At 53.1% G+C, this 17,557-nt stretch overlaps 6 protein-coding genes across 6 annotated transcripts; 4 read left to right on the forward strand and 2 right to left on the reverse strand.

Moving 5' to 3' along the window:
* Positions 1–432: 432 nt before the first annotated feature.
* LRP88_08008 (uncharacterized protein) lies at positions 433–1,992 on the forward strand (the record flags this gene model as incomplete). Its single annotated transcript, XM_083244519.1, has 1 exon — positions 433–1,992. The coding sequence occupies one exon, from the start codon at positions 433–435 to the stop codon at positions 1,990–1,992; it is 1,560 nt and encodes a 519-aa protein (XP_083099013.1).
* Positions 1,993–2,101: 109 nt separating this feature from the next.
* Positions 2,102–3,398, reverse strand: LRP88_08009 (replication factor C subunit 2; the record flags this gene model as incomplete). The annotated part of the gene is made up of 4 exons (XM_083244520.1): positions 2,102–2,256; positions 2,307–3,102; positions 3,153–3,231; positions 3,283–3,398. 4 exons carry the CDS (start codon positions 3,396–3,398, stop codon positions 2,102–2,104), a joined length of 1,146 nt encoding a protein of 381 aa, XP_083099014.1.
* Positions 3,399–4,737: 1,339 nt separating this feature from the next.
* Positions 4,738–6,545, forward strand: LRP88_08010 (ubiquitin-conjugating enzyme/RWD-like protein; the record flags this gene model as incomplete). Its single annotated transcript, XM_083244521.1, has 8 exons — positions 4,738–4,806; positions 4,856–4,889; positions 4,949–5,043; positions 5,104–5,125; positions 5,175–5,271; positions 5,381–5,549; positions 5,599–6,470; positions 6,530–6,545. 8 exons carry the CDS (start codon positions 4,738–4,740, stop codon positions 6,543–6,545), a joined length of 1,374 nt encoding a protein of 457 aa, XP_083099015.1.
* Positions 6,546–7,094: 549 nt separating this feature from the next.
* On the reverse strand, positions 7,095–7,850 carry LRP88_08011 (uncharacterized protein; the record flags this gene model as incomplete). Its single annotated transcript, XM_083244522.1, has 1 exon — positions 7,095–7,850. The coding sequence occupies one exon, from the start codon at positions 7,848–7,850 to the stop codon at positions 7,095–7,097; it is 756 nt and encodes a 251-aa protein (XP_083099016.1).
* A 4,055-nt stretch (positions 7,851–11,905) lies between these two features.
* Positions 11,906–12,415, forward strand: LRP88_08012 (uncharacterized protein; the record flags this gene model as incomplete). The annotated part of the gene is made up of 1 exon (XM_083244523.1): positions 11,906–12,415. The coding sequence occupies one exon, from the start codon at positions 11,906–11,908 to the stop codon at positions 12,413–12,415; it is 510 nt and encodes a 169-aa protein (XP_083099017.1).
* A 2,202-nt stretch (positions 12,416–14,617) lies between these two features.
* LRP88_08013 (uncharacterized protein) lies at positions 14,618–16,279 on the forward strand (the record flags this gene model as incomplete). Its single annotated transcript, XM_083244524.1, has 2 exons — positions 14,618–15,052; positions 15,113–16,279. 2 exons carry the CDS (start codon positions 14,618–14,620, stop codon positions 16,277–16,279), a joined length of 1,602 nt encoding a protein of 533 aa, XP_083099018.1.
* Between the last annotated feature and the right edge of the window lie 1,278 nt (positions 16,280–17,557).

Below are 17,557 nucleotides of genomic sequence, written 5' to 3' on the forward strand. Positions count from 1 at the left end.
GGTTTGTATTCGTTCCCAAGGTTTTGGAGTGAAGTCGCGATCGCAAATTTCAGATCGCAGCCTGGAAGGCTAAGACGCTAGGTCACGTTTGGGCTAGTGCCATTGGAGCGCGTCTGTGGCTGGGTGAAGGTGTGGCTGCACCCTCCACAGCCTAATCCATTCCATCCTTGATCTTTCAGATGGGTACGGATTTCAAAGATATTCATCTTTTGTATTTATCACGAATGTTCTAAATTTTCAAGACTCAGCGCTTTTGAGTACTAAGTATCGCAGCAAACATACAGGGGAAGCGCAGCATCAAAATTTACACCAGCCACACCTAAAGCAGCCGAGTGTTGACCAGGGGCGCTCCGCTATTTACTCCCATGAGCAGAGCAACGAGCCCAAACAAATCCTCGATAGCTTCTCACCGACAAACCATGTGAAGCCAAGATGGCGAATTCATCCAACACTGCTGAAACATTTCAAAACGCTCTTGATCCGTTCATAAAGCCTCGGGAGCAAGTCAACTACATCCGACGGGTCTTGGCTCTTCACCTTGGGTCCTGCTCCCATGATGGCCCAATCAAGCAGCCTGTGTCCCTGACAGATGCAGCACACGATGTGAACCTCGACCCCGACTCTAAGGGAGTATACAGGGAGTATGTTGAGGCTCTCAAGGCCAATGTGGAAGCACGCCGGAAATATGGCGACATTGCCCAAATCAATGTTTCCCGACCATCCTCATCCCAAGAAACACCCACCAACGGCAGCGACTTACTAGAGGAACGAGTTGCACTTTTAAAACTTCAGACGAAACAAGAGCGACTTTTAGCAGTCCAGGATCACCTCGATCTTCTCATGCAGAAACCCGCTGCCGCCCCCGAATATCTTGACCCTGAAGACATGTTTCATGAGGCAGCCAGTCTCCCCAGAGTACCCAAGGAGGTTGTGAACGGGCTCGTTGCGCAGCAAAGTACAATGAAGCCTGATCTGACGGAACAAGTTGCCCAGCTGGAGAAGACGGTTCTGAGGGCAAAGCTACTCTTGCGGCGAGAGGAGCAGCTCCTCCGCGAAACGAGGACCAATGCTCAAAACATACCGGATGTCATCAGTAATGGCACAAGGCTGCATGCTCTAAATACGACTCGCAATGAACTCATCTCCTGGATCGAGACTGAGCTCGGAAAGGCATCGACGGATGAAGACGGCGATGAGGACGCCGGGGGTAGCACCGGAGGTCATGATCGAGCAACTTCAGATCAGGCTTCGATAAACGCCCAACTCGATGCCATCAAGGACAAATACGCCAAGTATATCTCTGCTAGACGATCCCTTCTCTCCACGGTTGCCGAGCGATCTGATTCATCCGCGGCACCTGTCCTCGCACCCCCCGAGTCCAAGCAGCAAGTGGGTGATGCTGATCCTGTGCCGAGCACCTATCTCCTCACGTCATACATCGAATCTCTGCTCTCTCTTTCTAGGAAGCAAAAGGCCATGATTACGCAAAAAGCCCATATAAATACGACACTGAGCAAGGAAGTTAAGGATTCCTGCCAGTTGCTGGGTCATCTTGCCGAGGAGAGTCAACTACTCCCGGCCCATGCCGTGGCGCCCACCTCTCGAAGGAGGTCAGGCTTAGGAGAGGTCCTAACTTCTACCGAGCGACCTGGATTTACCGGCAAAGTCCAGCCCTGGGTCCTCGCAGCGGACTCAGCCAAGATTGCAACCCTTGAAAATGTGGCGGAACAAGTTGAAAGCGGACAACTTGCGTTGGAGGCTTCTATGCAGACCCTGCAAGAGATTGATCACCTCTTGGGCCAGGGCGAGGTGGAACAGGATGAGGAGCCTCAAGCTGACACCACAGAGGATGACTTTTGGCTGGCGGGCTCCAAGACTCCAAGCAAGGCCAGAAAACATACCGAGAAAAAGAAGGATTCGGAACAGCCGAGGGATGCATGGTCTGGACTGCACGGCAATCTGGGTCTGATTGGCCAGGAAGACACAGCGTAGAATCATGCCTTAAAGTACAAGATTTTAATATTTTGGTGGTATATGACCAGCTCAAACGCCAACACCATATCTACCCCCAACTCCGTTCCTCATCCGAGAAGCTGTGTGCTTATTTTCCCGCCATGATAGCCGACACCCTCATAGCCAAATCAAGGATAGATAGGTGCTCATCAGCTCCGTCTACTAACCGTTTATCCACTTCAGAGAAGATCAGGACGATCTTGTTCTTCTGGGGATCCGGGATGGTTTCATCGTATGTAAGGGCTTGGTACAACTAGGGGGGCTGTTAGAAATGTCTCGTCAGGGAGCCAAACCACTTACCTGGCCAACAACTTGTCCTGCGCTCCAACCATCTGCAACCATGTCTTCAACGACTTTAGAGACATTCTGATATGAGGGTCCTGAGCTCTTCGGGCGTATCGCTTGAACCAGGTCTTCAATGGTGCTCTCGGGAATGACACCGGCAATGTCCTCGACGATCTTAACCGTCACTGCCTTCTTGTCCACATCCATAGTATCAGCACCATCGCCGTCCTTCTCTGGGGCACCGGCGCCCACGAGTCTTGCAGCACTCTGCAGGAAAGTAATAGCCTTTCGAAGATCTCCCTCGCTGCACCTGATCAGTGTGTCGACGGCGCCGTCCTCCAGCGGAACGCCCTCCTTCTCTGCAATCTCCTCGAGCCTCTTCTTTGCATTACTCTGGTCGAGGCTTTTGAATCGAAACTTGCTGCATCGACTAGCAAGCGGGTCGATGATACGAGTGACATAGTTGCAGATCAAGCAGAAACGGGTGATCTTGCTGTATGTCTCCATAGTTCTTCGTAGTGCGCTCTGCGCATCTTGTGTCATGGAGTCGGCCTCGTCGAGGATAATGATCTTGAATGGGGGGCAAGGATATTTGTCCTTATATCCAGGGCTCGGGTTGGTCAATTGCATGCGGGCGAAATTCTTGACCTTTTCTCGGACAATGGAGATGCCACGCTCGTCGGAGGCGTTGAGTTCGAGGACGCGGGACTTGATCATTTCGGGGCCGTACAGTTCCTTTGCAAGCGCTAGGACAGTCGAGGTTTTACCTGTACCTGGGGGGCCGTAGAAAAGCATGTGTGGGAGCTAAGAAGTTGTCAGGGCCTGTATCGATTCGACCAGGTGAGAGGACGAACATTGGAGGATTGCAGAGTCCTTTGGAGAACATCGACGGTGTGATCTTGAGCAGTGACATCGCTGAGGGTCTTCGGTCGGCTGCAAATCTGTCAGTCTTGATGCTAGCAACGGAAAATGGGAAGTGCAGACTATTTCTCAACCCAAGGTTGGGTTCGGGGATTGGTGGACTTGTCCTGCTTCTGGTCGGCATTCGCATTGGCAGCCGCAGCCGCCTTCCTGGCTTTGAGGTCGAAGAAGCTCGCCATGTTGGCGCAAATGATCGGCGTACTGTGAGCACAGGTGAGGCTTCGCAGCTTGCGCAGGAGATTTCGATGTCGAGGTTATGGGTGGTGATAGCTTGGTTTGTTGAATTGCGTTGGAGTGAGCTTGGAGAAAATCAATTTACGCGTTAGGAGACGCGAAGCGCGTTCTGCAGCACCTTGGGAAGCTGCCATGGAGACGGACCCAGCGCCGGAGCTTTTGGCCCCACTGAGTTCCATGGTTGCCTACCCCTACATTGGTAGGAGGTACCTAGGGTACTCCCGTCCGTAATACGGACTTCTCAGTGAGCAAATAGTTATGATAGAATGGGTAATGGAGCACGTCTGGATATATCTAAGTGCATGGTATCTATGCATTACTACTTGATCTTTCTTGACCAGTCATGTTCTGCTTGCTGTTAGGCTGATCATAAACATGGCAAATCCTGGTTGGATGGATGTTCAAGTTGGACATGGTATCATGCCCACAAGCGCTGCCATTCACGGTGGATTCTGTGCTGGCCAGTTTGATGCGTGTACAAGTCCTTGGGTGTTTGCATTTTCACACTTTTATCAGGAACCAGGTTTCCTCATCGTGTGCTCGTGGACCTTGTCCATTAATGTTGTCTGCTTGCGTGAACCTTTCAAGGAAGAGGGGACATGTGAGGCTGATGCACAAAGATCGCAGGTTGCTGCGCCCGACCTTCTGGTTTCCAACTTAAATCCACCATAATCATAACTCAACCAAGAGGCTCGCAATCACCTGGCGGGTGCCAGTATTACCACCCAAAACCCTTGCATGCGAGTGTTGGCTGATGGACGCACGTAGCCGCCCAGTCAGTGACTCCTACCCTATGTGCTTGGCAAGACTGATGTATACCTGCCATACCAACTCTTCGCTAACAGTCATTTCAGGTGTTTGCGCGTGATAAAAAAGAGACAGAGATGAATTAGATTTGTTTGCCATACCCTGCATTCATGGCTTTATTCACGCTCGAATAGACTTTATCCTCCTCAGCTGCACGTCGTCTCTTTGAAGTCTGTTGCCTGCCCTATAATGGTTAGGCCCAAGCCAGCAATCAACCTGCCCGGTCCATCCCCACCATTAGCCTGACCCTTGCCCCCGCCAGCAGCTGAAGTCAAGTGCGAGTGACTGCCCACCTCCACTCCTGCCGTGCTCGGCTTAAAGAATCACTCTCTCACCTTGCACCTCACCTCACGATTACAACTTCAAGTTGACCATCGAAAGCCCTCAACTTTATCGCGGCCTGTCCATGTGCGTCGCGCTCTGCAGACGGAGCATTTTCACAACATCTTTCATCTGATCTGCATCCCACGAGACGCCATGGACCAGTCTATCATTCGCATCTCCAAGGTTACTTGCCCCGCACTCGCCTTCACCATCCCATCCCTTGTCTCGTCTTTGCGCCGTGAGCTCTCTGGGTGCTAACCATGACGTATAGGAGCTCAGCGACATCCAGAAGAGTTCCGACTTGTGTATGTACGCCCATCAAGTTTCTGCATTCATTATCTAACGTCGCCGCGACCGACTGTAGCACTCGCCGTGGCATGTCGCGACATCGATGTTCGCAATGTCAAGGCTCTCATCATGGGCCCTCACGAGACCCCGTACGAGTTTGGCCTTTTCGAGGTTGGTCGCCAACGATTCAAAAATATGCCCAAGTCAGAAGTAGCTAAATGAGATATGCAGTTCGCTATTCGATTCCACAAAGGTTGGGCTTCCCTCATCACACTGATGCTCTCTCTCACCTCCATTTGTAGATTACCCTTCCAAGTCCCCCACCGTGCACTGCGTCACTACGAACGGTGGGCGCTGTCGGTTTAACCCCAATATCTACTCTAGCGGCAAAGTCTGCCTGTAAGTTATTGCTCTCTGGCTGGTGACGTTCGAGCTGACCGTCATAGTTCTATCCTAGGGTAATCGACAACACCTCACCACCCCGAGCGATGACTGACATAAAGAGTAGGACGTGGCGTGGAGAGCGCGGAGAGGAGTGGTCGTCAGCCCAAGGACTGGAATCCATCCTACTCTCCATCCAGAGTCTCCTGTCCTCGAACCCATACGAAAACGAGCCAGGCTTCGAGGATGCCAACGATGAATCAGACAAGAAGGCGCAGAAGGAATACGTCCAAAAGGTTTGCTTCTGTGTCTAGTTGCGCGATCTTGTCACCTAATCATTGCTAGATCCGCCACGAAACGTTGCGAATTTCGGTCATTCAACGCCTCGAAGGTTACCTCGGGTTGACCGCCCACGGCCCCCCACACGTCGGAGAAGAACTCAGCGACGGGGATCTCGACGATGACGATATCGACGAGTCTAGTGTGCCATTTGAACCATTCAAAGATCTCTGCAAGCGTCGATTCTTGTGGTATTTCGAGTCGTACTTGGCGGCAGTTCAAAAGGGCAAGTCTGAAACCAGGGACGGCCAAGTGTTCGCTCGAATGCCTTTCGAGTCGCCTGGGAGCAACAGTATGGATGGAAAATTCAACTACACCGAACTTGAACGCCGTCTACATACAATCAAGGCCGCCATTGACGCAGAACCCCAGAAATGGGCCGAGGAAGGCCTGGCTTCCAAGGCACGAGAGACCACTGTGGCTGTCAACCTTCAGCACCAGTTTGAGCAGGTCGTCGAGGCGTTCAAAAGGGGAGATATGCCCCATAACGTGTTCCTTGAGAATGACAACCCCTTTGTATGGGTGATTACCTATTTCGGGCGCCCAATGACCAATCTTGACGGCGGTCTGTTCAGAATCAAGATGAACTTCAGCCCTCGGTTCCCCGAAGAGCAACCTCGAGTCAAGTTTGAGACCAAGATTTTCCACCATCACATTGCGTCAGACGGCACAGCGTGCTATACGCCCAACCCGCTCAAGAGAGAGGATGTGAGATCTCATATTGAGGCCATCTTTTCCTTCCTCGAAGACGACGAGCCAGCCTACGACCCACGCAAGATCGTCAACCCCGAGGCTAGCAAGATGTACTGGGGAGCAGGGGCTGACGACAAAAAGAAGTACAACCGACGACTTCGTCGGTCAGTCCAGCAGAGCATGGAGTAAGTTGGCAGTGTCTTCATATCTACTGCGCAGGAACGTGGCTAACCCTCTGCCACAGGGACTTTCCAGAGTGATGTGCAAATCATCTTTGCTGGGATTGCTCTGGGGGTTTACTTTGTGAATTCAGGAGAGGCGTATGAGGCGAATAAGGGAGACATCTTCCGGATTTCACATGGCGTTCAGGTCTGTGACGATACACAAGGGAACTCGGCGTGGTTGGAATTCGGACTCCTTCTTTCAATTATGGATGGTTAGCCTGAAGCGAACCGGTCATTTAGGCATCGCGGTGTGGATGGGGGAGGTTGACCTGCCAGGAGCAGGGTCATGAGAGCATTCACTCTTCTTCATATCAGTTGGCTTGTAGTGATGCGAAGATTTGATATCACATTTGGGACTCACGGAACTCCTCGAAGGGCCGAGGAGGCATCCTACTGTAAAGAAAGGAAAATCCATTGCAAGGGGCTATATTGCTAATACCCTCTGAAGCGCCATCCCGTCTAATCATCAACGCCGATATAACAGATGCAACAACCTGGAACCCATTCCCGAAACATCGCTCAAACAAGGTAGGCAGAACTTGGTCATCATCCTCTTTGTAGTTGTGATCGTGTCATCATCGCTCATCATCTCTTCGACTTGGACTTTTTGCTCAGCCGTTCCTGCGTGGGAGCAAAAGGCGCAGCGACGCCTGCGTATCTCTCCTGCTTCCCCTCTCCCTTGAACTCGTACATGCCGTTGTTGCCCACGACGGCCGGTGTTCCCTGGCTCGGGCGCGCAACCTGCTCGTTGTGCAGCTTGTCGAGAGAGTCGCCCACGACGGCGTATTGCGACCAGTTGATGGGTGGGCAGCGGACCACGTTCTGCGGTTGAGGGAGGTTCGCCCATGCCCGCGGCTCAGAGGCGATGCGCTGCTTGGAGGGTCCCTCGCCCGCATTGTCTTGTTTCTGATCCGCAGTGTTATGCCCATCATCATCCTCGTCGTCGCTATCATCGTTGGCCGGCGCATTGATCTTTCCCGCTATGAGATCCTTTACAAAGGCCTCAGGGTCTTGAACAGCCTCGTCCTTCGCGCGGTTCAGAGCTTGGATGTCGGCGGTGGCGCGCTGTCGCTGGATCTGAAGGATCGATATGGCAGACTTGAGCGCGATGACGTCCGGGTTAGAGTCGAATGCGATCGGCACGGGCGCGGGCGGTGGGACTCCTGTCTGATCGGGCTGCGAGTGCGTGAGACTCGGACGACCGCCGGCGCCGGCGGCTGCAGCAGCCCCGGAGAGCTGCGCGGAAGCCAGCGTTGGAGTGAGGGGAGAGACGGGTGGCCTGTTGGGCGAGGGAGGCCTGTCGCTTGGGAGGTTGTCGGTGGAAATTGTCAAGGCGGGCATGATCGAGGTGCGCGGAGAGGGGTTAGGCTGATAGGACGGATGTTTGCACGGGCCTGCGCGTCGGAGGCGGAGGCAGGCCGAGCTCGGAAAGAGGTGATGGCGGCGGCAGCGGTGGGTGACGAACCCGAAAGGGAGAGGCGTGCAGGACGCGACGACGGGAACAAGCAGGGGAGGGAGGGACAAGAAGAGAGATAGGGAAAAAAGGGAATGTTGTACCAGGCTAGAGGACACTTCGGATGTATGCGATATGTCTCAAGAAGGCAGGCAACCCCCTCGCAGCGGGAGCTTTGGCGGGGTCGGAAGGCTAGCAGACGGCTCGAGGCGGAGACTAGAGGGACCGAGTGCAACGCTTGGCCACCGCGGGAGCCTATTTCCAGGTTCAGGTTCAGGTTGAGTCTAGTGAGGGTTGGGCCGGCCAAGGAGAAGAGGGTTCATCAATGAGCGCGCATGAGGAGAGGTCGAAAAAGCATCAGGCATCATGAGGCTTCGACGACTCAGGCGGGGTGAAGTCGGAGGGAAAGTGGGCCAAGGTGGTATCGCGTGGCCCCACACTCAGCGATCGGACAAGATCTTGCGCCAGTTCCGATCAAGAGTGAGCACGGGCCACCTTGCGTTTTGACACACAAACACTCACACACAGGCCCCAATCCACCAGGCACAAGCACGCTCAAATGTCTTGTGAGTCTCTGAAGGCTGGGTTGGGTGTGTAGGACCCATACGGAGTACTGTCACAATGACGAAGCCACCAGAATGAGACATCCTTCACCTTTTGTGTACTGGATGTACCGAGTCTGCGCACCTCCTATTCCATGTCCTCATCGCAATGAGAGTTTGCACCGGCGTCTGTCCCGACATCACACGGCCGCACGCAAGGGGTAATGGTCCGCGGATGTGAGCTATCAGGAACATAACGGCGTTGTTATCTTTCTTGTCGTCAACAAAGCTTCTGAGGTACCGGCATGGTGGTTGACGTTGTCAACGGCTTGTCGATCCTGGGATCGTCATCGAGCCGATGGACCTTCTCGAATGTCTACCCGAGTCATTATGCCACAACTTCGACGTCGATCCCGGCAAACCGTCGATCACAGGCAAATTGAGCCTCATCGTACCAACCTGCCGGAAAGGGATAATATCCCTCGGTTTCAGATCCTGCGCCCAGAAAAGCTTGTGCGCTTGTCTGGCTTGGTGTTGCAGCGCCTTGTCTGTGACCACCCACACTCGTTGCATTAGCGGCTGTGCGCTGCACCAGACTACTCGGCTTTTGAAGGGAGCTATGGCTGCTCTGAACAATATTTTCTGGGAAATAAGTCAGCTGTCACCAAGGACATGGCCAATCCCATCACTGTTTTCTCTTCTCGTCAAGAAGTTCATCTTGTGATGGGCTGTAATGTCCTGTTTCTCAGTCTATACTCTGTAGCAATGGAGTGGTCTAGATCTGGCCCGAGCCTAGGCGCAGTCGTGAGCCAACGAGAACCAGGGGCGCTGGAAATAGACGGCAAGCCAGCCCTGCGGTGGGAGTCCAGGACCCGTCGTCGGTGACGGGACATTGGCGGGCTGTTTTGCGTTCTTGCAGTAATGACCCCAGTCTTGCTTTCAACTGGTTCACCGTGGCGGCTATCTGCATGGGGGTATAGTAAGACAATGGGAATCTTGCTTTTGCCCATGCCTGCAGTCTAGATTGCTTTTTCCGATGCTGAAGCCGCATTAGACTCGATATCGCAATGCCGAGGCCCTTGTAGAACACCAGGCCTTGGGAGTTCCCTCCTGAGAGCTCCTCGTTTTGTCCCATCTCATCTGTGCACCGTCCATCTCTACCCTTCACAGCCGATAATCTCCCATCTTGACGGCGGAGCAACTCGCCTGCTGTCCCATGACGGACAAGGCTTGTAACCGTCATTCGAGAACACAAGAGTTCCCCAGCTGACCCGCAGGTTCCACGCGTCCGGAAAGGTCTGGATTCAAGACGGATCTCCACATCTCCATGAAAAATTTGGGCCCTGGACGGCCTTTGCAAGGGAGCCGTAGACTAGGAGATTTTCAACAGCCCGGCTGCCAGGGTACAATAGTGGACTATTAAACCTGTCGCTGGCTGGATCGCCGCTAGACCGGGACGGTATAGCTCCTGGGAGGGTCGCTCAAACGTTGATGCCATGATGTCGTAAAGGCCGGCATTGATGATCCCGTTTCCCTCAGTGATGGCCCTTCTTAGCTCAGCCTGGGGCAACAACTTGCTGGTCGAGGCGCCTGACACTTGACTGTCGACCGACCGCGACCGTAATATGGGGGTTGATTCAGCTCCGGGCATCTTGGCACCGTTGACACGAGACTAGACGTCAGTAGCTCGATTAGCTGTGCGCAAAACTGCGAGAGCAGAGATGTGGCACATGCGCTAACGGCAGCTCCGGCAAATGACGGGCCAGGATTCACAAGAAGCATCTGGCATCCCGGCGGTCCAAGGCAGGCTTTTGTCCAGGCACTCTGCCAGGAGAGATTGAGTTGTTGGACGCACCGTCGACGCCACCTACCGAGACGTCCATTCCCAGCTGCGAAGAGACGAAGCCACAGGCACCTACCGTTGCACCGTTCCGCCCTCCACTGCAGCTCGACAGGGCAGCTCAAGGAAAGGCCTCGACTTAATGTCCCTTGTTGGTGGCCCCAGGTCCAATTACAGACTCATCCACACTTGCCGGATTGCCCACCTGGGCCACCGGCAGATGCCAGCTCTCAAGTGCGAAGCCAAGATGTGGGTAACGATGCAAGTCGACCCGCGAGGGTGTGGAGGATTGTGATTTGTGAAGGTGGGTGTGAAGATGACGCCGGGGGCTTTGAAGGAGGGTGAGGCGGGAGCAGGTTCATGGTTGGTATAATGGGGCAGGTACGCGACTCCCATTCCCTCCTTCCAAGTTCCTCCCCCAGTCCCTCGGCCTCTTCCCTCAAGGATTTCCCCTCTGCCCTCATTTATTGTCATCTTCTTCCCAGCCTCATCTTCTTCTCTGGAAATCTGTTTCATTCACATACTCCTCACTAACCTCACAACTCTTTTCGCCAACGAAGCGCCTCACTTCCGCTTCCTTCTTCCATTTCTCCGCCAAGTTTCCGGCGTCTTTCCAGTCGCAACCAAAGTGTCTGCCACTTACACCGTTCACGACTCGTGCACCTCGCTCACCCTTCCACCACTGTTCTAAAGGCCGAGGCCTAACGAATCGACGTTCCACTGCTAGGGACTTGACATCGGTTCCTGCATTTGTCAAGACCTGGAATCTGCCCTCCCTTCCGGTCTTTGGCTGTGCTTGTTCCCTTTCACTCCGGCCTTGAAATTCAAGCAGATATCTTCGGCCTGTTTCCGCTTCTGTTGGGAGCAAATATTTTCACCCTTCCTTGGATGAAGGATTATGCCTGCCTCGGATACACCTATTGATATCAATTATCCACCCATCCAGATTCATCCCCAACCACCAGCATCCAGCAAACCAGGGCCTGTGCGAAATTTCTCATATCCTACCTCTCTTGGACTACCTCGCCGTGTCCTGATATCTCATACCCAAGACCCAGAGGAGATAACACCCCACTGGCAAACCCAGACCTCGGCCCCATCCAGTTCGCACGACGTTCAAGTAACTGCACTGCCCTCAAAGACCTCGCCTCTACCATACGTCGGTTAGAGCCAGACAAAGAGACGTCGAAAGAGTATTATCTTTGGCCGTTTCGCGCTTTCGGACCCATTCGAGACTTCACCAGTTGTTCAAGACGGAGACTGGACAAGAGCGAGTACAGAGACGGCGCGCCCAGCCACTTCTCCATACATCTTCAACAGCACTATCGACACCTCCGGTTCTTCGAAATCACTACGGACAACTCTCGTCCGGCACAAAAATACACGATCTCTGGATGCGAAAGTCCTAATTTCTCAGTCCTTTCGTGATCCGGATTCAGCACACAAGTTGCACACGAGAGAGACAGACACCGATTGGAGTCCTTTCTCAAGCAATTATCAGACGACATCGGCATCAGTCGACCTTAGAGAGCTTCATCCAATAACACCAACAATCCCAACCATGACCATCCCAGGAGGTTCATCGCCTGACACTTTTACCAGCTCAGGCACATCAATCCTCACATCACGTCCCTCGCAGTCCGACTATGACCCTTCTGTCAGTGGGGACGAGAGACTGCGCAGCTCTCTACAATCCTCAGATAAGCACAAGTCCAAGTCAGGGAAGCCAAGGTGGTTTACTCAAGTCAAGGACTGGCTTTCTGTGAGTGAGCCGTCCGCGCAGGCCATGAAGGAGCAGAAGAGGAACACGTACAAGCGACATGGCATTGATCTGAACGACCCTCGGGCAGCAGCCAAATTGCATTTGCCAATTGGAAAGATCCCCGAGAACGCCATCACTTCTACGAGCGGCCCAAGCCCAGAAAAGGCATTGAAGCGAGCACAGCAGCAGCAACAACAGTCGAGACAGTCTTACTCGGGGCTTAGCCAAGCGTCGCACTCGATGTCGAGCAGTATCTGTTCGGTCCCGAGCGCCAAGGAATTCAATCCAGTCGCACCATGGGACACTTGAATGCCACTTATGATCTACACCTAATGATGAATAAGGACCTGGAAGGAGCATTTCTTTACCTTGATTTATTTCCTATGTCAGGAACACAGCCCGGAGTCAATGGGGAAAAAGGAGTCTGGAACAATGGAGATGGGATTTAATATACCCAACAATACCTAGCTGACTATGGAATTCACACGACGAGATACACACCGACAGCCTCTGTCTCACTGCCTGTTGTTTAGTTGCGACGATAGCTAGAGAATGGAATTGGTGCCATACAGTTCAGAATGGAGCAAGCCACTTGAGACATTATCTGATGAGATGGCTTGAGTCCTTGACTCGGGCTTCTGCTGTAAGGTGACGAATGGCCAGCGTGGTGAGAACCCGCGTGGACAGCTCGCGTCCCTGTTCCTCTGGTCCGAGGATCAACTAGTTGGCAATCTCCTCGCGCCCATTCCGTGCTAGTGCCCATTTGGACAGCGATCCTGTTGCTCTTTGATGCCAATACGGAAGAAGTCGTGATATGTCCGACTGAATCTTTTTTGTAGCTCTTTTCTCACTCTCAGATTTGGCCCTCGGGATCCAATGTGCGCTTGTCCCATGCTGCCCGTTTCTCTCCTGGTCAGGATAGTACATAGACTCTTGTGCCTAGATAGACGCTCCAAGCTAGGGCACTTTTATAATAGTGGTATGCTCGACTTTGGGCTGGCAATAGATCGAGATACTTTGGTCGGGGATCATGGTGTTTTAGTATAGGTTTGCCCTGTGACCCAACGTAAAGAGCCATGTTCATACTTCTTCAACACCCCGACGCTTCAATAATTAGGAAGATACAGCTTTGAATTAGTTTTGGGTCTCTAACCTCACTGATCATTGCTCCTCACGATATTGGTACTTTGGATGGAGCGCGCTGTCTCTCGTCTGTTTCCGCGTGCTGGCTCCTATCCATATGCCGCCTATAGGAATTCAATTTCCTCACAGCTAAATTTAAGAGTCGACATTTACACTGCCATTCATCTCACTTACTCTATGCATTCTCTCGATCACATTTCCTTGTCTCCCCCTTGCTCCCCTGCGTCTATATACCTTCTGATGAATTCCAAATTCAACAAGCGTCATTGGTCTAGGGGTTAGGATTCAACTCTTCCATTGAGATAAGTTGAGGCTCGGATTCGAATTCCGGATGACGCATTGTAACTTTTCTTTTGCTTCATTGCAAGCAAAGTGTCTTTTTTTGCTCGCATCGTGCTCCTTGTATTGTCCTTTTTGGCTTTTTCTGGTGTAGCATCACTCACTGGCAGGCTTCATTGGTCCATGGCGGCGACGGTTGTTCGATCACGTGGGTTGTAGTTCGTGGTAGTATTTGTACACCAACCACATAACCAGGCAGCCAGATTAGCAAGAATGGAGACAGCCAAGGGCCCAGCCGTTGAAATAAGGTGTCGCGGGATTCCTGCTTGTGAGGAATGTGAGTGATGATGCTGAATGCATGTCATTGGAGCTTGCGTAGGCGGGGCGGTGATCGTGTGAGAGTCATGTCAAATTGAAGAATGGGAGGGAGATCAATGGCAAATACCGACTGTAGCCTCATGGCGGAATGAGGAAAAGATTATTTTCTCCCTCTTCACGTTACGACTCTTCAATTTGTGGTTTAAGTAATCAAGCAAGCAAGCAATTCTATGATCTAGAATGCCGGTTTCAGCCTTGGACTGTTGGAGTCCCGTACCGACAACCTTACAAGAGCTCGACGCTAACAGCAGGCTAGAGCATCTGGATCACACACAGCACGTCATCGAAAGCCCTCCATCGTCAACTTCACGCAATCCAGCCCTTCTGCGGCTCTGTCAAGATTGCGCCGATGCTCGTGGGGCTACGAAACCATTCACACAGGAGCTCTAGCTCAGCCCAAGTTCCCGAACCCGGAGGCTTGCGTCCGCCCGCTAGTGTTCCCACCGAGCGCCGCCGGCATCATTCATTGGTGACACGGCGAGCTGAGTTGGCTGGCAATGACGTATTCTACTTTTTGGCATCGTTGATGGTGGCCTTGGTATATAGGCTCTGGGGAGGAACAGGGTGAAGCTGGGATCCAAGGGGATTTTCTGGGTGCTTGCATATAATTGTACGACTACCAAGACAGATCGATCGCTTCACTACAGAGACTGGTTCTTACGCAGATTGGAGCAGGCGAAGCATCTATTCGCAGGTTAAACTACGCCCACGATGCCTATCTTTGCTAAGAGAGATTCGAGCGAGGATGGCGAGGATGGCACGCACACGAATGGTGCCAATGGTGCCAATGGCGTCGAGCGCGAGGACGGAGAGCACTCAGCGCCAGATGAGCACACACGACTCCTCCCCAACCGCGTCAACTCTGGCCAAGGCCTGCTTGCCCCCGACGATCCAGCAGTGACCCCATACAACCTATGGAGCATCCGAGTCTTGCGATATCTCTCAATCCTCTTCACCCTGATCACCCTGGTGTGGTGGGTCTTGCTGCTCGTGTCTACCTTTGCGACGCCGCCTGGCATACAGACTCGAGGCAGCGTGTGGTTTGCCTTTGGATACACCACCTGGACCCTTGCCAACTTGATCTTCACCCTCATCTTCTTCGAGGTGCCATCCAAATCTGTCAGGATACTGGCCATCTTCATGTCGGTAAGTTTACGAGCCACAAGGTTTATACACGCCATTGAACAGATCTAACCCGAAACACAGGCCATTTTGTTTCTCGACATGGTTCTTATTCTGTCCGTACAAAAGACCCGATACGAAGAGAGGTGGGTCGGTGTCGTCAGCGTCATCTGGGCTCTTCTCACGAGCCTTTGGACCCTTTTGACAGACCGCATGGTGGAATGGGGCAAGGCAGAAGAGGAGGAGCGATTGACTGGTCGAGCCGAGACGCGTCGAACCCTGTTCGAATGGTCCGGGGTGATGGTCTCAACCATTGCCTATGCCATCATGTCGGTGGCCGTCTTCCTCATCACTCTCACTATTATTCTCCGGGCACTCGACGCGGGCGTGGCGCCTCCAGGAAAGCTGTACTGGGTTGACAATAACAAGTATCGCATCCATGTGTACTGCCACGGGAACAAGACCGACTCCAAGGGCAATGACCTGCCCACGGTCCTGTTTGAGGGCGGCGAGCGACCCGTCGAGTACGAGTTCTGGGACTTTGCCGAGAACGCCCTCAAGAACGGGTCCATTTCTCGATACTGCTTCACAGACCGTCCTGGCTATGGCTGGTCAGACAGCGCACCCTCGCCATCGTCGGCAGGTTTCATAGTCGATACCCTCAGCCAGGCTTTGATCGGCGCAGGAGAGAGAGGCCCATGGGTTCTGGCCAGTGCGGGTATTGGATCGATTTATTCCCGAGTATTCTCGTCGCGCAACGGAGACCACGTCAAGGGTTTACTTCTCATAGATCCGCTCCATGAGGACCTTCTCGGCGAAGTGGGATCGCCTGGCTGGGGATTCTTGCTCTGGCTTCGGGGTGTCATCTCGCCGCTTGGTCTCGACCGACTGCCAGGTGCCATTTTCCGAGGACGAACGAGCCGAGACCGAGTATATGGGCGATCCGCCCAGCAGGGAGGCAAGCTGATCTTTGCAAAGCTGCAGGAGAGCCTCGTGGCGGGTTCATTCACACGACGTGATGCCCAGACCAGCCGCCAGATCCAAGACAAGGACACGCCGCTGGTGGTGATTAGCTCTGGAGTGCATATCAAGCGAAGTCACACGTGGGAGAAGAAGCAGCGAGACCTGACCAAGCTGACGGACAAGTTGAAGAACTGGGACATTGTCGATGGAGCGCCCCACGAAGTTTGGCGGACTCTTGATGGCCGGAACAAGATTGAGAAGCGGCTGAAGGAGCTGGTGCATGGTTGAAAGTTGAAACAGAGCCGCGGGAGCATCTCGCACGTGAGTGAGTTTCAAGATCTGGTCAGCTCCTCCCGCAGCAACTTCGGATACACCCGAGATGTTACCAAAAGGATGTTATTGGTCGGGATTGAGCATCGACGATGCTTATAAGACGGGTACACGAGACGAAATGGACGAGCTCGGCATTCTCAGGGGTTGGGTTTTGGACAAACCATCCATCAGCAGCAGGACAGGACAGGGCAGGGCAGGGCCTCCCCTCCAGTACGACGGGGACGGGAAGAGTGTGGGGACCTTGATTTCCCGTTTGCGCATGTGTGCATGATTTGTTTCTCTTGGCTTTACTGGCGCGTCTTCTAAAATGACGTCGAATGATGGGGGGTGGGTGAGAGAGAATATTTGTGTGCTATAGGCTTGCTGCTGCGTTATAGCATTGTAATTGTAATTCATGCTGGCGAGAACCAAGCAAGGGCCGTCCGTGACTATCCCAGAGCCCGGAAGCCACCACATTCCGGGAGTTTGACTGATTTGGTTGATGAGCCGGAATGTTGTTGTTCTTGTGTAATAGAGACGTGCAATCATCCATCATTAGCAGCTGCTCATATCCGTCCGTGGCCCAATCCATGGACGAGAGATTGCAGGGGACAAGAGTCAAGAAAGGTTCCAAGTCAGCGATGCAACATAAATTGCGACAGGTAAGATGGCACAAAAACTACAGCACGCTCCCACCCGTCGACATAAATATTCGCGGCTCACCAGTGCGCACTCAATGGCCCGTGACATGTTTTATTTTGACTGCTCTCATCCACCTCATGCACCGTCTTTTTAGTAGACACATGCCTTGACCCTCTTGCAGCTTAAAACCCCCCTAGGCTCCTGCACACGTGATGAGATCTTCATTGCAATTTCAAGAAGGGCAAGGTTATGTGCGGTACCAGGGCGACTCTGACGGGGGCTGTTCTGGTTTTTTTCTCTCTCAAGGAGCCAAAGCGGACCTCGTCTGAAGGCGGCCGATCCATTGGAGGTGTTCCATGTCTGACAGGTCCAAGGGAAATCTGGGGACTGGAACTGACCTCATCAACCCATGATGAATGGTGAGAAACCTGCGAGTGTCAGGTAAGCCGGGGGGCTCTGCCCAGGGTCCGTCATGGGTAACTCTTGAGAGCAGCACTGTAGCAGTGGTAGTGCGCCCCCAGCTTTGACCACGGATGGCTAATGCGGTCGTCTGTGGTCCAGGTCCAGAGGCTCAGGCAGACTTCAGGCTCAGGCTCAAACGCCTCGAGACCC

Source organism: Fusarium phalaenopsidis, assembly GCF_050370095.1.
Source record: "Fusarium phalaenopsidis strain FUZ10S chromosome Unknown contig_32302, whole genome shotgun sequence".
NCBI lineage: Eukaryota > Fungi > Ascomycota > Sordariomycetes > Hypocreales > Nectriaceae > Fusarium > Fusarium phalaenopsidis.